This window comes from Melanostigma gelatinosum (assembly GCF_949748355.1).
Source record: "Melanostigma gelatinosum genome assembly, chromosome: 18".
NCBI classification, from domain to species: domain Eukaryota; kingdom Metazoa; phylum Chordata; class Actinopteri; order Perciformes; family Zoarcidae; genus Melanostigma; species Melanostigma gelatinosum.
In genome coordinates this window covers 12,043,512-12,071,259 of record NC_136651.1, presented here as the reverse complement: position 1 = coordinate 12,071,259, position 27,748 = coordinate 12,043,512, and the positions used below count along the sequence as shown (strand labels likewise).

The 27,748-nt window shown below is 42.6% G+C and overlaps 1 protein-coding gene across 5 annotated transcripts; it reads left to right on the top strand.

The window, feature by feature from the left end:
* The first annotated feature begins 2,611 nt into the window (after positions 1–2,611).
* Positions 2,612–26,817, top strand: atp2a2b (ATPase sarcoplasmic/endoplasmic reticulum Ca2+ transporting 2b). 5 transcript variants are annotated; one of them, XR_013772845.1, is made up of 24 exons: positions 2,612–3,209; positions 3,563–3,580; positions 3,691–3,773; positions 5,357–5,461; positions 7,531–7,669; positions 15,087–15,167; positions 16,371–16,456; positions 16,922–17,077; positions 17,248–17,389; positions 17,538–17,704; positions 19,764–19,852; positions 19,963–20,065; positions 20,205–20,336; positions 20,471–20,590; positions 20,838–21,056; positions 21,202–21,325; positions 21,437–21,648; positions 21,825–22,045; positions 22,163–22,365; positions 22,512–22,597; positions 22,723–22,856; positions 23,153–23,270; positions 23,403–25,414; positions 25,828–26,815. XR_013772845.1 is itself a non-coding variant. In XM_079290118.1 (24 exons), exons 1-24 carry the CDS (start codon positions 3,092–3,094, stop codon positions 25,839–25,841), a joined length of 2,991 nt encoding a protein of 996 aa, XP_079146244.1. In that variant the 5' UTR covers positions 2,612–3,091; the 3' UTR covers positions 25,842–26,817. The 5 variants fall into 5 exon arrangements, 4 of the variants coding, with proteins under 4 accessions (XP_079146244.1, XP_079146245.1, XP_079146243.1 ...); XM_079290118.1 differs by having other exon boundaries at positions 23,403–23,523; positions 25,828–26,817; XM_079290119.1 differs by having other exon boundaries at positions 23,403–23,523; positions 24,275–26,817.
* Positions 26,818–27,748: the final 931 nt, after the last annotated feature.

Genomic DNA, 27,748 nt, shown 5'->3' with positions numbered 1-27,748 from the left:
TTCAAATGCCACCAAGTTATTTTTTTAGGTTATGGTTTGCAATTTTGTGACTCTCCTGGCAAATCTCAGGTTGTTATACATGAAAAACAACATGAGGTACAGAACAATATAAAGTCAATGTAGACAAAATGTGATTTTTCCTTTGGTGGGCTCCAGGAACTATCACTGAATAATCAGAGCCAAACATCAACTGAGCTTTATAATTCATAATCTTAATACTTTTTATGTCGGTAAGATTACAATTGATCTTGTTGTTGGGTAAAACCCACTGTTTCCTCCTTTCTGTATAGACTGGCTGCTTGTTACAAGGACCCCCTCACCTTTCCTCATGTAACCATATCATAATTATCACTATAATAACATAACTTGAGCATTGATACATATGGGTTTCTTGTATAAACCAATTACATGATACAAGGCATAATCCATTATTGATTCACATTAGCGGCTCATCATAATTTGCTATGACTCATGAACCCTAATGCCCGTGAGTAAACCCTTAAGGCAAATTATAGTTGCAATGGGATTCAGCATTCCCTGAGGAGAGAGGTGTCTGTGTCTTTCCCAAGGACTCCACTACAATGAGGGATTGTGGTTGTCAAGTGGCTCAGCATTTAACCCTCTCATCCTGAGATGGCCTTATAATGTGGCCACTTGCACTTTTTCAGAGCCCCTTATAAGGTGGCCAAGTAGTTTTCTGCTGAAAACACGAAGCCAAACATAGGCATGCAATGAGAAAAGGGCCCTGTTTGACACAATCCCAACTCACACGGCGCGTGCCAAATTTTCTAACAAAATACTCATGGCACGCTGGTGATTCTTTATGGGAAACAGTGATTCTTTAAGACTGGTGATGCAGCTAATTAGGCTTTGCTTGATGAAAAACACAGCGTTGGAGTATCATTTACTTGAATTATGATTGCTTTACATAGCCTGTAGCCAGGAGGGCATGGGTGAGTGTCAAGTCCCAAAATTGAAAAGCTGTGAAATCACTGAATGCAGCGAGAATCTTTTTCATTTGGCACGTTTTAATTGTAAATTTATGTTCCACCCAGATGTCTTAGAATAATTCCAAGTATAAGGTTCAAACTACAGAAGAGTCTCTTAACTTGGTGGACAAAAACATTTATTTTGATGATCATGAATACCTGTGGGAAGCGTATCTTTTTGCAAACTAGCAGACATTTTCAGCCATCCCCTGGAGTTAGACATAAACAAAGCCTGCATTGTTTTAACCTCAGTGTCCTGAGATGTCTCATCTCAAGTCTGACAGAAAGAAATCTGACTAAAAAGAAAGGTTCTCCAGCCTCCAAAGAGAGTGAACTGGCCTCACAGTGAACCACCATAAGCAAGCTGTCCAAACAGACCTAAACCTTTCCGCTAAGCTTACACTCACCTGAACGCCTAGTGTGAGATGGCCACAGTCGTTACTTGCAAGAAAACAGCCACAGCCAAACCTTGACCGGATTGGACGGCAACACATTGCCTCTGTACTGCCACCACATAGAACACAAAATGATTATTCAAAATCCTGACTCTATTTTGGACAATGTCTGTAAAGTTCAAGTCTAATGTTCTGCATTCTTATATGTCGTCAGTATCTTTTTTGTTATTAAAGCATAACAACTGATATTAGTGACATAAAACCAACTTGTCCTTTAAGATATATGTTTTACAGCAAGTATTTCTTGATTGGTATTATTAATCAAAAACTCTATGACAGCCTGGCTCTCATTCACAGCATTTTGTTAAATTCTTACCTCAAGCTGTTGTGTGTCTGAATAGTTACAGATTAGGTTTCATCATATTTTATTTTGCATTAGGCTGTCCCAACTGTGAACAACTGTCACTATAGCTGCACAGATTTAGTCTTTCCTTTTCATTGAGTGGAAGTCTGATTGTGGCAGCACACATTAACCACAGTCTTAAAATAACTTGCCTTTCAAATAGACAGCAGATACGCTGCAAAAGACAGAAACCATCCCACACATTAACTATCGTTCTCTTCGGGGATTTTAAAGGACTGCTTTTGTTATCTATGAGGTCAATATTACAGGCAACTGCGAATCCTATGGATAACGTATTTCTGATTGCTTTCGATGTACAGTATGAAGTCTTTTATTTCTTCTGGAAACCATATGTCTAATGCAAAAGGCATTAGACATCAAATTCTTTCTGACAAAATTCTTTCTGACAATTTGATAAAGCCCACGGAGCAAATGGTAAGGTTAACTGTGTTGCTCTGTCAGTCTGCCGGAACTCCAAAACCACTGGCAATTATGAGATAATACAATTATTATACAGTATTATTAAGGTTTGTGCTGGAAGCCTTTCTTTGGGGGACAGATTTTTTATTATTTTGGTGTCTGTTATTATGTTTTTAACTTTCCCAAAAATATATTAGGCTGTTTGGAATATTTTGGAAATGTTGTAGAAAATATAAAAACACAAATGGAATGTCAACTGCCTTGATCCCAAGCGCCGTTGTCGTGGAGCCGGTAGGATTTCCGGTGTTTCCAACCAATGGGCTGATTCCACATGCGGACACCGAACACCGCATTCGACGCACGCGAGAGCTGCAGCGGACAAACGCGATTGGTGCCTACGACCGACGACGCTGCTGATTCCGCAACGCACAGGCAGACTTACTGCAACAGAGGCACATGTTTGAGCCATCTATTTGGACAGAATTATTCTGGAATTTGCTGTTTTGAAAGAAGAGGAAGACATAACATCGAATTGAGACTATGCTATGTTGATATGAGTGTTTCGTACACGGTCTCACAGGAAACCTACACCCGGCTAATTCAAGCGGATCCTAAAGAAGCCCAACAGTTAGCTAGCCGTTAGCCTGCTAGCTATCCGATAGCTCGGGAGCCGCTATTTTTCGTGCACTCTCGCTACAGGCACCTGCCTCGTGTTATAGCTAAGTAATCGGTAACAGTCAACACCGTGGGATCCCGCGCTGCTATTTTAATTATTCAGTTTAATTCACCACGGTGACACCAAAGAAAGGAGAGAACCGTTGAGAGGTTGAGGTCGGGACCAGCAGGGCGACACAACCGGTGTCCTCAAGTGGCCGTTCACCATCATGGACAACGGACACACGAAGACGGTGGAAGAAGTTTACAGCTTTTTTAACGTGAATGAAAGCACGGGTCTGAGTTTAGAGCAAGTAAAGAAACAGCGGGAGCGATATGGACCAAACGGTAAGGAGCTTGTTAATAAGCTTTAACGCCACTGTGCCGGTGTCATGATGTGTACCGCTATGGCAGTAACTGCTCCCGGTTTGTAACGGACGAACAAAAAGGAAAGGTTGCTGACGTCACGATCTGCATGTTGAAATATTGGCGAGCGTCTCTTCTGTGACTCACTTAGTAAACGCATCATCCTCCTTTATACTGTGTATCTGCGTAATGTTGCATCGCTAATGTCACGGCTATAGGTATAACTTATATATATATATCATTAAAAAAAAAAAAAAAAATATTTCGTCTGACTGATTTTAAATAAATAGCTTCTCCATCTCTCATTTTTCTGGTCTGGATGGGATGATCTGCAGAATTGCCAGCTGAGGAAGGTGAGTGAACCATTGTGAATAAATGCAATCAATAACCTGTAACTCTAAATGTTAAGTCTCTCATTCATGTTTTTTTTTCCAATGATTCATTGTTAACTCTTGTTTTTTAGGTAAATCCCTTTGGGAACTAGTGATTGAACAGTTTGAAGATCTGCTTGTGAGGATCCTTCTACTTGCTGCCTGCATATCCTTCGTAAGTGTAACACACATTTTGTTAGCTGTACAGGTGGTTTGTGCACTGTTGATTCAACCCATATGGACCGGATATTAGTATTAGTAAAACAAATACAAAAGCTCCTATTTTACTTCTTCTTTTATATGTGATTAGTAATAAAAGCCTGTAATCAGGCAGTGTCCCTCGTTTTTAAAGGGGTGCGTTCAACATTCAACTCAAGATAAGTGGACCCTAGATTGGGTATTTAGGCGATCCTACAAAGTGTTTATAGACCTTTTTCTGATTTATTTAGTGCAGATCACAGTTTAGCAAGAATATTGTTCACAGTGGAGTGGAAAGGCGCCCAGAATCTGTCTGCTGACACAACCCAGATGATTTTCATGATTCTGTCTTGTGGTATTTTATGTCTGCTATGCTTTTTCTCTCTCGTACCAAATCAAGTCATCGCAGTATCTTTGAGCCTGTTGCTTCCTAGAGATTATGTTACCGCATCAATTATCAAGAAATCCGTAATTTAAAAAGAAATGCTGACACTTTGTTCATCTTGGAGCCGATAGCTATGTAACTTGATGAGTTTATGTGGTACGTTGTTGGAATATCCGACATGATCTGTGTTTGGCTGTTTAAAGATTGAAAGGGACAGCCACCTGAGAAGTCTCTCTGATGATTGAATTGTTTGTTGTTAACATACCACCACACTCTAGTGATGACGTAAACCCTTATCACAATGCTCAACGTTACTTTGATGTCCAGTTTTCACCTTGCCGGCATGAACACAGGATGACGGTTCCATAAATGAACAGAAATAACTTGTGTTGCTGTCACCAGTGAGTGACAGTCCCCACTGTAGTTTGTGTGTGACACAGTGTGAGGTTAACTATCATACGGCCCTTTTTGTTCTAGGGTTGGCTGTTGGCCTACTGGCTCAGAATGGCGCTGACAGCCAGCTATGGTTCCAAAGCTTATAAATCACCAGCTGTAGCACGAGACTCGCTCTCAATCACAGAAGCACCTGCAGATAAATGCACATTTATTTTAGCAGGGCAACATTTAGACTACAAACAGACATGTAGAACTGAATTTTCTGTTTGATTGGCCGTGCTTAAATGGGTTGGGAGTAGGAAATAAGGGGGGCATTGTCATTTCGTTTGACACACTTCACTCCTGGCACCGATTCTAAAAGAGGAGAGAGTGGTGACTACACTTTCTCTCACGTGGCTTTCTTGGCCCGGTTTCTGCAATACTGGCAGAAGCTGGCGTGGTATTTATTGTGAATTATGAAATGATTGTTAGACACTTAAAATCATTGTGCCAAATGTCTAAAAATGAGGTTCTGGCACAACTCCAATTACTAGGAAGGTGCGTGGAAAAGACTGGGATGAGATCCTAAAACAAAGCTCATAATTACCGTTGTCCAGCAATGTCCAGTCTTTATTTCTGGGTGTGTCCAATGGTCTGTGTCTCACACTTCAGTAAATTAGATTAGAAAACTTTATTAATCCCCAGTGGGGAAACTCTTTTGCCACTTTTGCCAGTATTAACTGTTTTAGTGTATTTCCTTACTTTTCATTGTTTTTTTTCCCTCTGTTTTGTGTGTTTAGGCGCTGGCCTGGTTTGAAGAGGGAGAAGAAACCGTGACAGCCTTTGTGGAGCCTTTTGTCATCCTGCTTATTCTCATAGCAAATGCCATTGTAGGAGTCTGGCAGGTAAACTGATTGCATTTACAATTGCACATCACTATGAGTTCATAAATAGTGGCCTCGGAAGTGGTGACAATAGCTTCTTTTTGCTAATTTCAAAATTTCAAAATAGTAACCTAACAGTGGAGAGTTACATGAGCTCTTCCAAACTCTATTTTCTTTTACTAAAAAGCACGATATTACAGAATGGACTGGATAAGCTTATAATTACATTTTTATCTCGGCATGAATTCGACAACATTTCTCATTCAGGCCAAAGATACAGTACATATCTTATTGGACCCTCAGTGGGGAAAAAAACATCAATCTCATACACTTCTTCTTGTCTCAGTCACACTGTGGAAACCTGGCCTACCCCACTTCCTCTTCACTTGGTATATTCCGGTGCTTATTCATCAACCTATCCTTTCAGGGAAACCCTTTGACTGAGCAGGACACCATTTAGTCGTCAACAGTGAAACAACACAACCAATGCGATGGTTTTTAATGGTGCTTGTGAGGAGTTGTTTTTTTTTCTCCTCTATATTTATCTGTGCCTGCAGAGGCTTGGCTTTTCTCGGGATTTACGGTGTTCGTTCCTTTGAGACGCAGTATTGATTGGTCAACATACACTTTAATTATAGGCAGGAAGAAAAGGCAGCAGCGGTCATCTGGACACACAGAAAAACCTATTATCCTTTATATTTTTTTCACTGACACCTTTTGGATCACATTTAGAATTGGCCAGAATACGGCAGATTACCCTGGAGTCAGTTACGGTAGATGCATACACCGACTCCTTGCACCTACTTGTAGATAAAAGCACCCCAGACACACTAAAACTGATTTAATTGACAAGATCGACGAGGCTTGAAGAAACACGTCTGTCGAGTTAACTAATACAATATAAGACCTTGCATGTCTCATACAAATTCATAGATTGCCCGGGAACAAGTTGGGGAACCCCTGACTCATAATCTGTGGGTAACATCTATAACTTGAGAAAACTTCTCAGTGTGGAATATCATTGCCTCCAGGTCTTGATTAAGGCTATTTTTCTCACTCTTGTCATAGATCAAAAGTGTGTTTCTGCAGGTGGAAGTGTCTAAATGTCTAATAACTTCATTTGCAGAACAATCCCCATGATTGTAAGTCACGCCACACGATGCCAAAGAGGACACCTGACAGGTTGGGTGGGTCTCTGCTGGATTGTCTTGTGAATGAAGTGCGTGTTGAAGGTCCTGCTGAGGCTTGTGTGTAAATAGCGAGTTGTTGCAGTAAGTGTGCTGGTTGTTTGACTTTGTTCATGTAAACAAAGCCTCTGAATGATGTAGAGGTGGAGGAGGCTGTACCTGCTGGTGCTGCTTTGGATAGTTTCCCTCTGAATACAGAGCAGTTGAATGTTTTGTATGCTTTTTTTTTTTCTTTTTTTTTTGTAGCTTTCTTTTAACCTTGTAGACCGTTACTGGCAACCATTTTAATGACTGTGTCTGTTGCGATTCTTTAGAAAAGGGGTTGATTGTGCCCTGGCTTGCCATGTCTCGTTGAGTGCTGCCTGCTTGAAGGCTGCCACTAAAACTGTCAGGTCTGAGAGCGATGTGTCAGACACGGTGAAGTCAGCACTAACGGAAAAGTGCAAGAGAAGAAGGATCGGGAACCAACTGAGCCGGCAATAAGAGAGCATTTGGGGGAAACTTAAGAATGTTATTGCACTCGCATGCGTGATCACATGTTTTGGAAGAGAAAATCTCCATTGTTAGGGTACGTCTTTGGTGTATTGTTTGACATCTGAGAAAAAACCATGTGACCTCGGCAAAAGCTTTCTTTCCTATTTTTTCCCCCCAGCCTTTTACAACACGTCCATTCTGCTCCGCTGTCTATCCTCGATCACTCATCATGTGCACTTAGTATATTTTGTATTTGCCGCTTTGCTTATGTAAAGATTTGATACTCATCCATTTTGAATAATAGTGCTCTAACTAAAACAGCATATCTGAGACTTCACTTTGTCGTCCTCTTCATCCAGCTCTTGTGAAGTGCTCAGTGTTTGTGCGACTTTGTTTTAAATTTCTTTTCCTCCTATTTCCACTGTTTAGGAGCGAAATGCAGAAAATGCCATTGAAGCGCTCAAGGAATATGAGCCAGAGATGGGGAAGGTGTACCGCCAGGACAGGAAGAGTGTCCAGAGAATCAAGGCCAGGGACATTATGCCCGGGGACATCGTGGAGGTGGCAGGTACAGTTCAAAGTATTAACGGCATAGCTTGGATTACTTGAAGTGGGTCTGTATGAGGTACTTATCCATAGTCTGTGTATTACCTACAGTAGATAGCAGTCGGTCAGTTTTGAAGACTGGAGTACCAACAAAGGACCAAAGCGAGATACAACTGTGGACGGGGGACATATTTCAGCAAAGGCTCACCTTTAAAAATCAATACCAGTTTAAATGTCTGCTATGTTTAGAATATTTATCTGTGAACGGAACTGAAAGTAAAACCGTATAGACATAACATTCAGTTCATTTCCTTGCTGGAGAGGGCTGTCTGACAAGATAAAGTGGTAAAAATATTCTAAATACAGCTCACAGATGAAGGTTATTATCATGTTTTGCTGCTGACCTTGTCCACAGCAGCACATTGCACAGACTATGGATTATCTTTGAGAGTTGTTTATGATCGTAGTGTCCGAAGCACGAGTGTGTGTGCGCCGAAAGTGGTGTCATCACGCCTCTGTGCAGCCTCACACTTCCAATTATTTTTGGACATGGTGCCAACTGCGCGTGCAGGGCCTTTATATTATTTAAACATGTTCATTTGTTTCATCTGATAAGTCGCTGACATACAGCATACCTTGAAGAGCTGATGAATTGATGGCTGTACTTCAACACACTGATGCTTTTAGTGACTGTAGGAGACGTACAGATGTAAACACCATGAACAGTGTTATGACGTACACGCACGCAGCTGATCCCTCATCCTGTTCATCCCTCTTGACAATTTCAGAGTAATGGCAGCACCAAGTCAGTGAAGCAGTTATGCAACACAAGAGCAGAGGCCCAATCTGTTTCACAAACTCATTTTTTTCTTTCTTAACCTCAACTTGAATTGGGCCACATATGTTCTTGGCTCTTGCGTCACTGCTCCCCATTTCTCTTGTTTTCTTGCTCATCAGTTATTCTCAGTGGGTCTTCTCTCTTTCTTCTTGGCTGTCTTTGGTTGTCTTTCTTTTTTTTCCTGTCTCTGTTCATTATGTAGCTTCCCATAAAAGATGTCTTTTCTTTGTCCCAAAGCAACGGTTAGTAGAGTAGAGTTACAGAAAAGATTTCTTTATCGTGTTTATAATCTTGTTGTGGATTTACTCACTGTTCCGATGCCTTTCAGAGTCAACGTGTCACACTCTGTGGCATAAATGTACTTAAATAATATACTTTTTCAGTCTAACTTGAATTAACTAAAATCAAATCTTCCTGTTAATTCTCATATTGATGTGATTTTAAGAAGTTAAGTGCAGCATTGATTTGTTATTCTTGGATACAGTTGTATTTTAAGATAGTACTCCTTTCTTTTTTTTCTTTTTTAAGACTTGAGTTAGGTCAAAACTATAATCTGCATTATAATTTTTTGTCACCAAAGCTTAGTGACCATAGTTAATACCGCAGCTGCTGCACAACTATTATCCCGCGTTGTAAGCGGGACAGTCGCTGACACAAATGAACAGGCCTACATGCTTTATATACACAGTTACGGCTATTTGATTTACTGTGACGGTCGATGATTTTTGAGTGTAATGCCAGGCTGCAGTGTCTTGTCAGACCAGAGGTATGGTTTATATCCTTTGGGTACTTTCAGATTTAGAGCTGCGATGATTTTGTCGTCACAAACAAGCTCAGCTGCTCCGTCTGAGCAATTGTTTTTAAGCGGTTAGTGGAACTCTGAATCCTGAGTGTGTCAATTACTGCGGTTATGGGTCTTGCTTTGTGTTAATGATATTGTTTTTTCAGTCATTATTTTTTGGATACACTGTAAGCGTTCTTGCAGGCCGGCATAGGTTTCCTTCTGAAACATTTTCCGACACTGATTGCGTACTTGTCACAGTTCAGTGCTTTGCTGTGTTGCATAAACAGTTTGTTTTGCTGCAGCACTGTGAATGAGGTATCGTTGACCACAGTTTGCTTTTGTCTGAGCATCAAATGACACACCTGTATGCATCAGTGGCATAACTCTGAGCTGCCAGCTTAACGGGAAATGATCCATGTAGCGGTCACATAGAGCAGTCTCGTCTCAGAAAATATTTTTAGATGATGCGGCAATATGGTGGCCTTTGGTGCTTTCAAATTTTTCTATATTTAAGCTAAGATTGCTGCTGATTATGATTTTGCGGAAAGTGAGTAATAGACTCACCTTGCTATCTTGTAAGTCCATAAGTCGTCGTGGTTTATCACTCTATATGACTAACCGGCGAGAGAGGGTCACACACTACAAGATCGTTCACTGGAAGGAATCCGTGATGACGACGTTTAGATCCTAGGTGCAACAACAACACATACAGGTGTTGTTACAAGCAAACCCCTCCACCAGGTTTCCTTTGAACCCGCGTGTTGCGCTCTCATCGGCAGAAGCTCCCTCCCGGCCTCCCCGACAGGTCCAGATGTTTAGCATGCTAGATATCTGGAAGGTGTCTGCGATGTGTCGGCGAGCCTCTTGGCTCACTTCTACTGAACAGTTCACGCCTAACGCTCAAGCACTGATTTGCGAGCACTGAGCCGACACGGATTTGTCTCTGATCTGAGGGCTTTCGTCGGGGGAGCTCCGAAAACTGTCGGCAAGTGGGGGGAAAAGGCTCATAATGAAACCTCGCCATACTCGGGAGACCGAGTATTGCTGCCAGCACTCTGGTGAGGCAGCAGTGCCAATTATTTGCTTTTGGGTTGCCTTTGTATTACCGTGCATTTCTTTACCGGACTAGATGTTCTTAGTCTGTTGCCAAAGTGACGGCCTCGACCCCTTGTAGCAACAACATCCTGAGCATAAGAAACTTTCTCTCTCGTCCCCTGATTAGTGCTCTCAGGCTGTATGGAACAGATCTACTCTGTTCTTGTGACATATAGTTTTATCTCAACCATTAATGTGGTCAGAGCCACGTGGATCTGAGTTTCCATTGTGATAAGACTGGCTCTCGTCAGCCTCAGATGTAACGGATGTAACGTTGAGAAAGGGAACAGATTTAACTTGATAAATAATTTGTGCTCCAGATGGCCACATGGCCAGGTTTCCTCTCTTGTGTTTGGAGTATCGGATAGTCTGTCTATTGTCTCTGCCCGTCCTCTGCTGACTGTCTGATCCGCTCTTTGCTCATTCCTTTGCCAATGTAAAGGCTTAATTATTCGAACACAGAGAGGATATGTCATGCACAGTGACATGTGTTTGTGTATGTCACGCTTTTGATCAGATTTTTGTTTTAATAAGGAGTGGATGAGTCCTTTGGCGGCTGGAGGAACTTGTGAAAGGTCCCAGAGGGCTGCAGACTACGTGCTAGCACATCAGGGAGTCTCTGTCACTGTGAGAGAAAATATACAGCCTCTTAAGGCCTCTTAAGATTCACTGGACCCCCCATGATGAATAGCTGTGTATTGTGTAACCTGCACTATAATTCAAAGCCAAAGGACTTTATTAGATTGGTGTGGTTTAGAGCCACGGCGAGAGGCGGGGCTTATACTTTGACATGGAGTCGGGGCTTCAACCATAGTTAGCATGAGGAAGAAAAGGAGACAGGAGGTGAGAACTTCTCGGGTCTCTACAAGCTGATGAGGTGTCATCTAGGGCTGGGCGATATGGCCTAAAAAAAAAATCTCCGATTTTTTTACAAAAAATCCGATTCACGATTTAAATCGATTTTTTCCCCCAAATTTTTTTGCAGATGACAGAAGCTGTTGAAATTTTTTTTTATTTTATTTTGTGATGATTTTCCCAAGTAGGTTGATAAAAATAAAGTGCAAACAAAACCTGAACATTGTAGGAAGGTGCCTGTAGTATACAAAAAGTATTTCGTCACTCTTTTGTTTCCCTGAATCATTTAAATATAAAATTAAATTAAACATAACATTAAATGGCATTAAATAGTAGCCTTCCATTGTAAACAACTGTGCAAATGTAACTTTTTTACAGTAAGCTTTTCTAACTGAATACACTGATACAAACACAGCATGAAATAAAATGTATGTGACCCTTTAACATTCACATTTTCAAAAGTGCAACATCTGATCTAACATCAACATAACATATTTTGCATAGTAAATAAGTGCATGTAAACAAAATCAAGTGCATTCACAACATAACCAACAGTAGTGCATGTTTTTTCTAAATATTTTTTGCCAGGAAGACAAGCCTGTCTACTACCTCTGGCTTCAGGCATGCACGGTGGCATGTAACAATGCCCCCCCACACACTGAAAAGCCTCTCAGAGGGGTATTTCTTTGCTAAAGTACTTAGCCTTGGAAAGTTAAGTTGGTGACGCTTCCACCAGTCAAGTGGATCGGTGTCTGGGTCAACCCGCTGGACCACAGGTCAGTTGTTGCGGAGTAGAATGACATCCCCTCCAGCTCCGCAGAGATCCTTTGGCGTGTACTATTGTACAGCCGAGGCAAGGCAACGTCAGAAAAATGTTTACGGCTTGGTAGCACGTATCTGGGGTCCAAAGCTTTGAGAAGGTGAATAAACCCCGGCTTTTCCACGGTGTATATGGGCACCATATCTTTTGCGATATACATCGCGACTGCATCCGTGATGGCTTTCCACCGGGCACTCTTCTTCTCATGCGGAGTACAGTTGGTGAATGTCTCCAAAATGCTGGGTTGTTGTTGTGAGGTGGCGGTGGCGGCGGCGTCGCTTGTGCTCCCGCGGTCCTGCTCCCTCCTCAGGGCAACAACGCTTCTCCCACTCGGCGGCATGCCTCTGTTTGAGGTGCTGCATTAAATTAGTTGTGCTGCTTGATTTTGTAGCAATAGCTTTTAGACAGACCTTACATCGTGGTGCTGTTTGTTCTGTGTCAGATGACACGAACCCGAACCATTTCCAGACCACCGAAGACACATTCTTCCCTCTCTTAAGAACGAGAGCTTCACTGCTGGCCGCCATTGTTTTCGTTTGTAAACAATGCGCGCGCACTCTACTACGGGAACCCAACGGGGGGGAGGGGTGGGGGCGATTTTCTCGATTTTCAATAAAACACATCGCCTTAAAGCACACATTCGAATTAATCGATTAAATCGATTTATCGCCCAGCCCTAGTGTCATCACTTTAAATGTATGCAGACTGACATTTGTCCCTCCCTCTAGGGAACAGATGCATTCCTGTGTTCATGTGGGAGAAAGGTTTATATCCCAGGATATGTTACTAAGTTGTTAGTGTACAATTTATTATTGTAATTAAACATAACAATTCATTACGTTTGTCTAATTATTAGTTTGTTGCATTTTGTTTCACATAGTTAGGAAAGCAATGTTTAAGTCAAGCCTGAAGCTGCCTTACACATCAAAGAATGATCTCAGTCTCTTCCACACATTAAGGCAAACATTGCGCTGTTGTTGATCAAACAATAGTATCAGATCGCTGCATCCCTGTTGTTGTTGTTATTATTATTGTAATTCATGATTTGTTCTTTGAAATGTAATAGTCATTATTACCAGGAGAAATGGGTTTGTCATGATGGTGATTACCAACATGTAATTACGGGTTTCATTTAAAAGGCTGTAATAATTGATGGGTGGTCTTGTGGCTAACCTATCCTTATTGCCTGTGAAAGTGGATGTTTCCACTTCCTGTGCTCTTATTCCCTCCACCAATGAGTGGTGAGTAGGGTCACTATTACGATGACGTAGGAGGTTTTCTAATTGGTCACTATGGGAACCTTCCCACGAGGCTTTGAGCCTTAAATGTTCCCAGCGACTGCAGTTCCTCGTCAATGTTGTCTTCCCTCGCGCTGAGCTGGTTCGTCTCTTTCAGTGTCTCCTGTCTGTTGAGGGGGATCTACGTAGTCTGAGGCGGTGATGAAGAGGCTTTGACGGCCTCTTGTAAAGTGGATGACCAAATTTGGTAGTGCAGCTGGTCCGGTCCTGGAGCTTTATCGCTCGGCACTCCCCCACATGTTACAGTGCATTTACAGTAATAACCATTTTGGGATTTTTGGATTATGGGTTAGTTTAAACAAGATGTGAAACCATGCAGTGATGTTATTGAGTAGAATATACTCACTTCAGTCTCTGCCCGAGTGGCTTAATGTGTCACAAACTCACGAGAGTGATGGGAATGAGTGAACGGTTTGTTTCTATGACGTGGAGCAGATTCTCCTTGCTTGAAACAGAAGGTGTTTTTTTTAATCATTCCCCCCCCCCCCCCCCCCCCCCCCCCAAAAATCCAGATGCACATGTTTGCAAATGATCTAAATAGTTTTCCCATTTTTGGACCCGGGTTTTACAGGACTCATCCAGTCCTCCTTCCTACCTTCTCGCTCGCTCTCGCTCGCTCTCCCTCCTCCCAGAAGGGCACTGCAGAGGCCCACCAGTTGGTTTACGTGTCCGTCTCCTCTGTCCACAGAGGGATCTCTTAAGAGCCTCTGGGTCATCGCTTATATTGCCTTTTGACTTCACCCGTTTTGTGATGTCTTACTTAAAGTTGAAAAGTGATATTTCACTTTGGTGCAATAGCAGCATTTTTCTATCGTGCTTTAAGACGTTAATTAAAATGTCAGCCGTCAATTTTGGGTGCTACGGGTACCCTACGTTGTCTAAACTGTGACACTGCAGTATTATACAGGAACATAATAGACATGAATGTATGTTACAGATTCCTTATTAAACGCGTACTTGCAGGTTTTATTCTTAGATCTGACTTCTTGTTTGTTTTTCCAGTCCCATCCCATAAAAGGGCTTTGAGAAGAGAAAAGTCAAAGCAGAATATCACTTAAAGCAGATGTGCACCTGAATGTCAAACATGGTCTAACATTTAAATACTTTTTACTCAAACTTGCATGTGCAATCCTACAGAGGAGTAAAACAGCTTGATAGCCTTTTAAGCCAAGTTAATAAATGCCAGCAGCTTTAACGGCACTCATCCGCTCTCTTAGGAGGATACACTTGTTTAGAATTTGGAGTATATTTACATTTTACATTTGTTTTACTAGGAATTGCTAAAGCCTTGTGTTAGTGGAAAGAGTGAGCAGCAATCTATTTGCATCCTGTGTAGGAGAGGAGCGGAACATTAATAAATTTCGAATGATTACTTTCCCTTATCCTCCTTGCAACAAATAACTTGAGTTTGATTATTTGATCGCTCCTAAGGAGCACAAGTTAGGTTAATAAAGCATCGATTTTATTTCCAAGACTTTAGTCTCTGTGTGTGGACCGGCTTTTGTTTGTTTATAGTGCTGATCTTATCTCATCTCAATGTACGTATCATGCCTTTTCATGAGAACATGTTTACTTTCATAGGTGTCCTTTTACATGGCTGGATACAGTATTTGATCAATCTGAACATCTGTTTTTATCGCTGCTATTGTGCAAAGTAACCATCCACCTGTAGTCGTGCCATTTACAGATGCTTTTAAATTGTAAAGAGGTGCTTAAGTGTCTCCTAAACCTTGTTGTTTCTGTCCACAGTCGGTGATAAAGTGCCTGCAGACATCAGGCTGTCTTCTATCAAGTCAACCACACTGAGGGTAGACCAATCAATCCTCACAGGTAAACGCATTTCTTTATTGTTTTTTTGTGTGAGCTTCCATCTCATGTTTGTGTCGCTGTGCCCTTTTTTTGTATGTTTCCCTTTATAGCTTACAAAAACAGATATAGCCATCATTTATTGGCCTGACTTGATCAAACTAGAGACACAGACCAAGAATATACAATGTCCTCTTCACACATGCCCTCAATACTCCGTTTGTCATGGCTGTTCAACGATCAGGACATTAATCGCCGATCTCTGATAATGTTACATCGTAAACAGGAGGAGAGCTGGTAAAGTGACTGATGGACAACGAACAAAGGTTCCCTTCAGTTCCATTATGATGATGCAAAGGTAAATTATAACGTTATCATGTGTTCACATGTGATTTAGTAAAATGTAGTTTTGGTGAGAAACTTGAATAAATTCAGTTGTTTGAAGGAGATATTTCCACACAACATCAGAGATGAACTATGACCTGCTAACACTAGCTCTAAGCAGATCATAATATGTCATTAAAACTACTGACCAGATTTGTTTTGATCAATACAAATACAATATTTTAGTTCTTAATAATTTGAATTGTGTGCGTTTTTATGAAAAAACGCTGTACGGTCTGGAGCCTTGTAGACCAGCTCACAAAGGGATCTGTATCTGCCAATAGGGATCATCAATGATCTGCAATTAGTATCAGCGGCAAAAATACATTTCTAAAAGTTGTGTTCTTTTGTGTTTTATGATCGTTGCACCACTGACAGCGGTTGAGATGGAAAAGATTAGAAAGGGAGAATATTGAAGGACGTATGCATGAGAGTAGAGGTTTATGTGAATCAAGTCCTTAAGTCGCTGGTCTTCCTCTGCTGCCTTAATTGGTAGCAAATTCCACGGGATATTTGAGTGTTTCAGCTGTTTTTCTCCTCTCTTCCCTTCCCCATTCATGGCCATAGCACTTGTCAAATGCTCCCTGCCTTACTCCATCAGAACAGTGCAGTCCTTGCACAGCTGATTAAACGTGCAGACACACACACATCACATATGGGGGTTGAAAGGCAGTGGCAATGCTGTGTTTGATAATTGTCAGGCCTGCTCAGTCAGCTGCAAAGCCTTTTCCACACCGCTCCTCAAAGTGTCCACCAAGAATCACAACTACTACTTTCCTCTCCCGTGTAGAAACTTTCTCTCTGCTTCCTTCTCTCATGTCCTTTTGTTTCTGCTTCCTGCAGGAGAGTCTGTGTCTGTGATCAAACACACAGACCCTGTGCCCGACCCGCGTGCTGTCAACCAGGACAAGAAGAACATGCTGTTTTCTGTGAGTGACTCCCAAGACCATCTCAATATTATCTACACCTTTTGTGTCCGTCTACACCTATAAACAGCCTAATCGTCTTCTTTAGTTTTCATCCCACCATCCCTCTTTATATTTGTCTATTTGAGTTATATCACATTTGGAAAGTAATGAACATACAATACGTACATGCAAGACAACATACAGTAACACGTATGTCCATCCCAATAAATGTGCATGTCCTATTCATCTACGAAAGAGATTGTCACGATTGCGTCCATGGCAGCTGCTACTGTTTCCAAAATATATTTAGGAACACAATCTATTGACTTGCTGCATGTTGATACTTGCTGCATGTTGAACCTGGTCTACATGGCAGATGTATCAGAATAGTTGTCAAACTAGTTTTACCCCTATGCTCAGAAGCTTAATGGCTAATGTTATTCTGCTTTTAATTGCCCCGCCCTCCCTCCCTCCCCTCTCACACAGGGTACCAACATTGCAGCTGGTAAGGCTGTTGGTGTGGTAGTGGCCACAGGTGGCAGTACAGAGATTGGCAAAATCCGAGATGAGATGGCATCAACGGAGCAGGAGCGCACGCCGCTGCAGCAAAAGCTGGATGAGTTCGGAGAGCAACTATCCAAGGTAATTTATTTATCCTCTCCCTTTGTTGTTTTTTGCCCTTTTTGTACTCTAAAATGTTAATAAAACAACTTAATGTAATCATGATTGATCATAACTAATGTTGATTACAGTTATGGTTAATTGTTTGCTGTTAATATGCTCTTTAGTTCTAAACTAATGTATAATTTAAGGTCATCACACTGATCTGCATTGCCGTGTGGCTCATCAATATTGGACATTTCAATGATCCGGTCCACGGAGGCTCCTGGATCCGAGGCGCTGTCTACTACTTCAAGATTGCCGTGGCTCTGGCGGTTGCTGCTATCCCTGAGGGTAAGCTAGAGAGCTCCACTCATGAAGCCTTGCCCGTGGCATGCTCGATGCCCCCGAGAGATTCCTACGCTGTGCCGACAGTTGTTGAGCTTCTCCTGCGTGTTTTAATCCTCTCTTCCTCTGTGGTTCTGCTGCTGTTCCTCACCAGGTCTGCCGGCTGTCATCACTACTTGCCTGGCTTTAGGAACACGGCGCATGGCCAAGAAGAACGCCATTGTCCGCAGTTTGCCGTCTGTGGAGACCCTTGGCTGCACGTCTGTCATCTGCTCCGACAAGACCGGCACGCTGACCACCAATCAGATGTCTGTGTGCAGGGTAAGAGAAGAGTGAACAGTGCCAGTGAAGCTGGATGAATGTCTGTTATAAAGTAGTGTGTCGAATATGATGTGTAGCCCACGACATCTTTGCAACACATCTTTAATTCAGAGCGGTATTTTGACACACAATTTAGCTAAATGCCTCCTGCGATGTAAATATTGCTGTAGGCCACATTGTGCTGTGTCATTACCATTCATGTCTGTAGCCTACAACAACCTATAGGAAACACTGCTCCCATGATTCGTTTTTTTTTTAGCAGGCGCGCTCGCCCTCTTAGAATATATAAATGTTTTGTAAGGCACACTGACAAAAACGTCGGCTTGACTTTCAAGTCTACCGAGGCGTCGCCAGCGGATGAATTGATCGTTAGAATAAGTCTCAAGGATTTCTTTATTTGATTTGACTGTGAATCAGAAATCCTATATTTACATATTTACCTCACAGGCTATTTGTTGCCAATTAAACCGGTTGTTTAAAGTCTGCTCATTAACCTTCAACTGTCTCTCAGTTCACTTAAAAATGATGTTTTAAGACATTGTTAGCTTGTCTGGATGAGCTGATTGAAAGTTTTGCAGATGTGACCAGTCAGTGAAAGTCGTCTTCTTTTGGTACCTTTAGAAAAGGATCGCATCAGGGAAAAAGCTGCCAGTAGTGAAATGACGTTATCCGTCTCTTAAAAGCTTTGTCTCTGAACATTTTGTGGACCCTGGCCTAAGTTAAAGTACCAATACAGCATGTGTGGTGACGAGGTCTGCCTTGCATAGCAACTGGAAGAGGACAGTCGGAGAAAAATCAGAAAATAAGTAGAATTTGAAAACATTTGCAATCAGTGAAAGTAGCCTCGAGCTGGCTGTTTCCTGACATCTGACAACCTTTCAAGTGGAAATGTTTTACCTTACGTTTAATTCAAAATTAAATGTGTATTTTTTCCCCAGTTCCTTATGAGCATGAACTATTATCTATTTACCGGTATGTTTAATTTTTTGACATTACATTTCACCCTCCATCTTTCCTGGTTCCGTTCCTCAGCCCTTTATCTCGCTGGCCTTCTGTTTCCCTTCTTCCCTCCTCACCCCACTCTCCTCCCCCTTTTTGTTCAGGCAGCATGCTGATCAGTATGCAGTAGTTAGTCACTTGCAGCAGAACCAGCAGTAGAGTTGCATAACTGACCTTGTGTTGAAAGATTCTCTCTCTCTTTTGTATGTTTCCTCTTCCCTTGCTCATCCTGCTTAGCAATTTTGAATGACCTCATTTTGGAAACCAGAGGATGCTATTCCTGGCTGTCTGAAAGTCCCTGACAGAGATGCTCGACTTGAATTCGGTGCCCTGAGTGACCCAATGTTTCTCTCCCAATTCAATCCCTCACTTGCTCTCTGTTTCGTAGAGGACCGCTACTCACCTCACTGCTTTTTTTTCTCGTCTTGCTGGTGCCTGCGGGGAAAGTCCAGCCATAATGCCAGCTCATCATTTTATTCAGATATTTCTATTTTCATCCTCCTTCCATCTCTGTCCTGCTCCTCCCAATTTTGGGCAAATGAAGTGTTGTGTATGTAAGTGTAACGAGTGAATGCATACCCTTCACATCCATGGGTTAGGCTTCCTTTGCACTTTCAATGGAAAAAACGTTGAATTTATTTTATGAAGACCCTAAATAAACCAGACAGTAAAACCCGTCTCCCTGGATACTCAGGGTCAAACTATTTCCGCCGTAGAGTGATTGTCTTTTATAAACTGTATGTATGCGGTGTGACTGCACATGGAGGAACCCTGTGTCTGCCTTGCTGTAAGAGGACATTTATGGACCCTTCCCACCAGAGCACTCGGTGTCTGCTTTGGCTCAGCGGTCCATTATTATACTCTGCTGCTCTAAGAACAAGAGGGCTCGTGATGGGGTTTCTTTCCTGCGGGTGGTGGTCTGCTGCCCCCTGCTGGATGTTGCAGTGTCCATCACAATCTTCTCTCCATCTTTTCTTTTTGCAGCCCTCGTTTTGGCCACAGAGGTTTTGTGTGAGTGTTGAGTACTAATAGTTTGTCTCTACGATGTTTGTGTTTCTAGATGTTCATCATTGATCAGGCAGAGGGCAATCATTGTTCATTAAAGGACTTCACTATTACTGGCTCCACATACGCCCCAGATGGAGAAGTGTGAGTATTGAGTCTCGTACGCCTGTGCTCTAACAATATGTAAATGATGCATGCATAAGAATATAAAGTCAAACTACTCTAAAAGTTATAATCATCCGTGTTGTGTTTAGGTTCCTTGATGCCAAACCAGTGAAGTGTTCCCAGTACGATGCTCTGGTGGAGCTGGCCTCTATCTGTGCTCTCTGTAATGATTCCTCATTGGACTTTAACGAGGTTGGTAGCGAGTCGTTTTGCATGTTAACTGGCACATAAACCTTAAGTGCCTTATGTGGCTCTGTTGACAGTGGCTTACGTGTTTTGTGACAGTTTCAGATGAAGATTGACCGTATGCTTTTCGCTTCTCTGTTTCCAGACCAAAGGTGTGTATGAGAAGGTGGGTGAGGCCACAGAGACGGCTCTCACATGCCTGGTGGAGAAGATGAACGTGTTTGATACAGATGTCAAAGGCCTGTCCAAGATTGAGCGAGCCAACGCCTGTAATTCTGTATGTAACCTTCTGTTCTTCAAACTCATTTCCTTGCAATAGAAACGCTTTTGAATTGTTTTGTACAAACAAGATAAAACAAGTCAAATGCAGAAAAACGAACTAACTGCAGTTGTGTTTTATCTAATCTTTAGGTGATCAAGCAGCTGATGAAGAAAGAGTTTACTTTGGAATTTTCAAGAGACAGGAAGTCCATGTCCGTGTACTGCACTACTAATAAGGCCCGGTCCTCAGTTGGCAAGATGTTCGTTAAGGTACGAAATTGAGAATCACTGTTTGGATTTGAATTGTCCAAGGTGGAGACGTACAAAACATGACGTTACTGGAAGTCTGTCTATGCTGTTAATAAATGCTTTTCATTAACTGGACAATATTAAAATGATCGTGTTAGTGTCAGGGCCTTTTTGGATGTTTGTTTGCTAAAAATGTTACAAAAATATAATGTTTTGCTTATTGAAAGTATCTTTGTATTCTCATTCTCCTGTCAATGCCTACTCCTAGGGTGCCCCTGAGGGAGTGATTGACAGGTGCACACACATCCGTGTCGGCAGTAACAAGGTGCCCATGACCCCCGGCATCAAGGAGAAACTCATGTCTGTGATCAGGGAATACGGGACCGGCAGGGACACGCTGCGCTGTCTCGCTCTCGCCACCCGAGACCAACGCATGAGCAAGGACGAGCTGAAGTTGGAGGACTCCACCCGCTTTGTTGAATATGAGGTGAGAGCCGGGGCGGATTGATGTGGTCGATGGTTTCACCTCAAGCTTTTGTGTCACTTTATGGCTGTCAGCGTCTGATGGTTATAAGTGAGAATAAGCAAAAATAATCTAATGTTGCCTCTATTTTTTTTCTGTCCTCATCCAGACTGACCTGACATTCGTTGGCTGTGTGGGCATGCTGGACCCTCCCAGGGCAGAGGTGGCCGCCTCTATTAGACTGTGCCGCCTCGCAGGCATCAGAGTCATCATGATCACTGGAGACAACAAGGGTACGTGGGCAAAGTCACAAGTAGAATGCTCACACAGAGTGCTGCATACTCACTTGCTTTCCAATTCCAGGAAGCCGTAAGAAGTTAAATGTGCTCTGATTTGCATCACAGGGACGGCAGTGGCCATCTGCAGACGTATTGGTATTTTCGCAGAGGGCGACGATGTGTCCAGCATGGCGTACACCGGCCGAGAGTTCGATGATCTGTCGCCCGCTGCACAAAGAGACGCCGTGGTCAAGGCCCGCTGCTATGCCCGCGTAGAGCCGTCGCATAAATCCAAGATCATTGAGTATCTGCAGTCCCACGATGAGATTACAGCAATGGTGAGACTATTCAAAGCGTGTTCAGGACCTCTGGCATGCTGATAAAACGTTACCATCTACCTTCTGTCCGATGAAATAAAGCCAGATGAGATCAATGATCTCCTTGTGGGAAGTTTTATATTTTTATCTAAAATATCTTTTCATAATTTCTTCTTTAATTCACACTCTCCCTTCAGACTGGTGATGGAGTTAACGACGCGCCTGCTCTAAAGAAGGCTGAAATCGGCATCGCCATGGGCTCAGGCACAGCCGTGGCCAAGTCGGCCTCCGAGATGGTGCTGGCCGATGACAACTTCTCCACCATAGTAGCCGCAGTGGAGGAAGGCAGAGCCATTTATAACAACATGAAACAGTTCATCAGATACCTCATCTCTTCCAATGTGGGCGAAGTTGTCTGGTAAGGACGACTCCATTCCCTCTACAGCCGTATCCCGTAAGATCCACATACATTATACCTGAACGTCACACCATTTCTTTTACTCTTTCTTAATCCTGCTATTCTTGTTCTGTGTAGCATCTTCCTGACCGCAGCTCTAGGGTTCCCAGAAGCCCTCATCCCCGTCCAGCTGCTCTGGGTGAACCTGGTGACCGACGGTTTGCCTGCCACCGCTTTAGGCTTCAACCCGCCAGACCTGGACATCATGACCAAGCCACCACGCAATGCCCGCGAGCCCCTCATCTCCGGATGGCTCTTCTTCAGATACCTAGCCATTGGATGTAAGTGGTTGCAGTATGTTGGACACTAGGACAGCATTTGACTTGCTCAAAGCTGCCGCAGTAGAAAAAGGAAACAGCCACTTACAGCCAGAGATCTGTGACATCGTGTGTCTGTGTGAATGACGTCTTTTTGGTTTGATCACCAGTTTATGTTGGTGCTGCCACGGTTGGTGCTGCTGCCTGGTGGTTTGTTGCTGCTGAGGATGGTCCGAGGGTCACATTTTACCAGCTGGTATGAATTACAGCCAAATAACTACTATCAAGCTAATTATGTACGCTTCAACACAAACTTAATATAATCTGCTGTTGGCTTTAATCTGTTCTCCCCCCCCCCCCCCCACACACCACTTCTTATAGAGCCACTTCCTGCAGTGCGGCCCGGAGAACCCAGACTTCACGGATCTGGACTGTAAGGTGTTTGAGTCCCCTTACCCGATGACCATGGCCCTGTCTGTGCTGGTCACCATTGAGATGTGCAATGCCTTAAACAGGTTAGTTTGAGCAAGGCATCCTCTCACTCTTATTACCAATAAATTAGCAGCCAACATGTTCAGAATTCATGTTCTATTTCGTCCAGATAATGCTCGAATCTTAAAATGTTCCATTGTTTTCTGCAAACCTCAGTCTTTGCTTCAACATCCTGGCCTTTATCTCCAATTTCACACACACACACAGACCGTATGTTTTATATGGACGAATAAACATGCAATGCAGTATTCATAAGCACTGTCTCTGAAGTCAAAGAGTGTTTTTAACAAACATGTCCATTTGTCTTTTCTTTGCTCAGTGTGTCAGAGAACCAGTCGTTGCTGAGGATGCCTCCCTGGGAGAACGTGTGGCTGCTGGGAGCCATCTGCCTCTCCATGTCCCTTCACTTCCTCATCCTCCATGTGGAGCCTCTCCCAGTGAGGAACATTTCTTTTTAGTTTGACAAACGGTTCACGATACTGTGAGATGAGCGGTGGCGGCATGCCGCCTCTCAGATATGGAACGTGTGCCATGCATGCGGACTGAACCTCGGTCTTTGTCTTTTTCAGATCATCTTCCAGATCACCCCGCTGAATCTGACACAGTGGCTGATGGTGCTCAAGATGTCACTGCCGGTCATTCTACTTGACGAGATTCTAAAGTTTGCCTCCAGGAACTACCAGCATCCCGGTAACGAACTGGAGAAGCCCGACAGCTGCAAAGGCTGCTGCCTGTCTGCATGTGTGGAGGGCATCTCCTGGCCCTTCGTGGCCTTTTCCCTCCCCTTGGTCCTCTGGATCTACAGCACCGACACTAACATGGCCGACATGTTCTGGTCCTGACTGACTTGAGCACAACCTTCGACTTTTCCATCCCCCCCACCCACCACCATCACCTCCTTCTGTCCTTTCCCTCTTCCCTCTCTGCCTTCCTACGTGTGCATAGCTTGCGAGTGTGCGTGTTTGTAGAGTTAGTGTGTGTACTTGTGCGTGTGTGTGTGCGAGAAGGACCAACTTTAACACATGAGTTGAACAAATGATATCAAACGTTAACATTGAAGTCACCTGTTTTTGAGTTGGGACAGGATCCTTTAAACGCGAGTGTTAGAAGACCGTCACTCCTGTAGCTGTGGACTCTCTTGCTGGTTTGAAAGGAAATGTACTGTTGCCAGTTATTTTTTTTAAATTATTGTTAATATTGCCTTTACGGTTTATATTTTTTATGATTTTGGGAATATCTGTTGTCTTACGTCACCAGAGCAACAACAGCAAATTATTTCATTTAGCTTCCCTCGTTAAGATATCAGAAATCCATTGATCTGTACAGAGCTTGAATTTTATGCAGCTTTCTTTTTTAAAATGGCTTCGTCAATTGTTTTGACCAGCGTTGCTTCGATATACCGCCTTCATTTACTTTCTCATGTTTACCATTGTGTCTTCAGTATAAACTCCGAACTCTTTCAGAGAGGACGAGCGCCGTGTGGTGGACGGGGAAAGGTTTGGGAGCGGAGCATTCAAACGTTCACCTTTGAATGCTCCGCTTTAAGAAAAAAAACAAAAGCCGCATGTCCTGTGACCAAGCATGAACTGTATGTGGGTTCTCATTCCTAATTTAATTGTGATTGTGTCCCCCACCCCCCCATGTTAGAGTATACATTAACCTCATGGATGTTTTTGTTTTTACACAATGATTTGAAAAGAAGCCAGTTTTTCTGCACTGGGCAGAGCACAGCTACCTCAATATGATAAAAGATATTTTTTTGCTCCTCTCTACATAGTTTCCTAAACGGTCTTGCTAAAGCGTAACATCTGAGGTGTGCCACTATTTACTTGTGCAGAAAACGAGAACATTTTCCTTCCCTCTTAATATTTTAAAGGATATATTTTGTTTGTATTGATTTTTGACTTTCATTAACTTTATTTGTGTTTTGCTTTGGAGACGGAACTGAGTGGGGATGATGTACGTTAATTAGCGTCTCCACGGCGTTTGATTCAAAGGACCGTAATATGAAAATCCTAAGAAAACAAATACTAATGCAGAACGTACTCCAAATGAACTCGGATTGCAAATACGAGCCCAAAATGTTGTTTTTTTACTTCAAGGAGAAATACACCCATAAACCCTTTGAATCAAAGTGTTTTCTGTCTTTATTTAATATGATTGAGGCCAATGGCTGTCAGCATTACTCAAATCTAATGGTTCCTTTTTGTATGTGCATATAATACTTGAATACAAATCATTTCAGACACGTGAATGCTTCAGTGTCCTTGGCACAACATGACGGACCGGAGATATTCACAGCACAGATCTTGTGTATATTTGACTCTTGCGGGCTTTAATAGTTGGTCTTAGTTTGTGCTGGACTCACCACACTCTGTGGCAGCGTGTACATGATGCAGTCAGCTGCACTAATCTTACGCCACTTAAGTGTTTTTGTGTGTGTGAATTTCCACCAGTGAGAAATCTAAAGCATGTTTTTTGGGTAGAAGCCTGGGCTCGTTCGCACTGTGTGTTTGTGTTCCACTTAACAGCTGTGTGCTTTTCTTCCTCAATGCCTTCCATTGGCTCCCCTGTCACTAGAGTGAGTATCCATTTGCTTTGTTCACACTACTAAATACCAAATCACCTCATTAGAATCGAATGAAACTCTGCAGAGAAACATTCCGCCATTAAGTAGAGAAGTATTTTAGGAAATGTTCTCCGATAATTTGAAGACATCAAAGTCACTGAAAGGACTTCAAAATGTAATTATTCCCATTTAAGGAAGTGATGATGTGTTGCTGATCCACACAAATATAAAGTGATTAGGCGTTGATGTTGACCACGTTTATTGTGAATGTCACTGTGTGCTGTTCTTTTCACCGCTCTGACACTTGCCTATAATCCAAAAAAACAATACCTACTCTTGATAGTGTGGTAGAAAAATAAAAATGTGTAACGCTAAACTGCTTTCATCGTGTTTTGTACTAAATGTTTTTCCCTCTCCCTCTTTAGGTTGGCTCTCATAACAGCTTTTCTGATTTTAAAGAGTGGGCTCAGAGGCTGGAGTTGTCTGCTGTCCAGCATGTGTGCTCACTCTTAACTTCAGACACCGTGATGACCAGCAGTGTGTGGACCCTTGCACAGACAAGAAAAAAAAAGACATGTTTTCATAGTAATACGACCAAATACATAAGGGTACACTTAAAGGTGGTTTGGGCTGGAAATACACTTCCCTTTGTCCCATGCACCACAGCACACACACACTTAACACACTTATACCTCTGTGTGCAGACGCTATATCAATACGACACTATTCCAGTTTTGTGTGCGGGGACGTTTTTCAACACCCGCAACGTTCCTTCTTGCATGAAGATCTTGTTTCCAACCTCCATGGTAGCTTAGAGAGTCTTTCATCTTTAACAACTGGGTTGAATGGTCTTAGCTGTACATCGGTGTACAAAATATTCATGCATGCCTTCCAGCTGTATGTAGGCTTTGCAATTTGTATTTATAGAGTCTAATGTATACTACTCAAATGACATATTAAGATGGATATATCGTAGATATGTAAATCACTGTTTTTATTGTAACCGTTTGAGGAATTTGCACAATATTAGACACAGAGAGATGACTCATGCTGAACTTGACTGCGCTACTTTAAAAAAAAAATTGTCCCCCTTTGACAACTACTGTAGGCCGATCACTGATCCATCTACTTTCTAATGAAGTCGTCCTTTGCAATGAGGACAACAGACACTTTGATTCATTGGTAAACCTGCAATACAACAGTGTTGTCTTATTGCCTCTGCATTATTATTATTATCATCATCATCATGTATCTTTATCAACTGCTGTAAAACTGTGATCTAATGTGAGGGGGGCCCTGTGCCGGGCCCCTCAGCGACACCTGATCGAAGAACAATAACACATGTAAAAAGATGATCATTATTGATGACGAATAATGGTTGTACATGCATTACTGAGGTTGTGGTTTCAGGTAAATAAAACATAGTATTTAAATTGTGTCCTTTTGCGTTCTTGCACAGCCAGTCTTTACACAATTAGTCTTTTATACGATGAAAACACCAATGCCACTTTTTTAATAGCTTAGGAAAGTTATACACTGAGCACTTTAATTAAATATGTATGTATTTATTTTTTCAAAGTGGGGAACCAGGCATCATCATAGAGACGCCGCTGATTGAAAACTAGTAAAAGAAATGTACGGACACTATACGATGTTACCCCACCGGGTGGCAGCGTTGTGTTGAAGATATCAACAGCACTCTGCGTGTTCTGTAACACCTGCACGACAGGTACAGACACCAGCTTTTACAAGGAGCCCAGAAGGAGAAGGCTCATATCCTGACATTATTATTATCAATAAATATCAAGAACAACTGTTGAAGAGGAATATTGGGAGAAGTGGGAGCTTACTGGTTCCTAAAAAAAATGGAAGGATATGTAAAAACATGTAGCTGCCTGAGTGTGAGACACAAACTAGCAATCATGCAGCAAAATAAAGAACTGAAAATAAGTGTACACCGTTAGATTTCATATCCAGACATGCATCGGGACTCGTATCGAGGTGAAGGGCTTGACCGCGTCCCTGCTCTGTCTCTTTAACCAGCACACTCACTGTCACTGGTCCCTCCCATTCCTGCAGCCCTCCAGTGCTGCTGGCCTGAGATGGGAGCGCGCACAGCGGCACCATCACGGCCGAAGAAACGGGATAAACCTGGAAAAGAAACGGAACAAAACAGTACCGCATAGGTACGGTGGAGGGAGGAGGAGGAGGGGGGGGGAACAATGAGGTTAACGAAACAATTGATTCACTTAAACCGGATCGCTCCGCTTGATCGCGTTCTCTGAGAAACTCCGATGTTGTCGTCGGTTGTGTTTTGCGCTTTTTATCCTTTCTCCTTGCGCGCTG

Coding starts and splice junctions, on each gene's coding strand:
- atp2a2b (XM_079290117.1), top strand. CDS start 3,092: ATGGACAACGGACACACGAAGACGGTGGAAGAAGTTTACAGCTTTTTT. Junction 21,649..21,824: donor ACGATGAGATTACAGCAATG/GTGAGACTATTC, acceptor CTCTCCCTTCAG/ACTGGTGATGGAGTTAACGA. Junction 22,857..23,152: donor ATGTGCAATGCCTTAAACAG/GTTAGTTTGAGC, acceptor TTCTTTGCTCAG/TGTGTCAGAGAACCAGTCGT.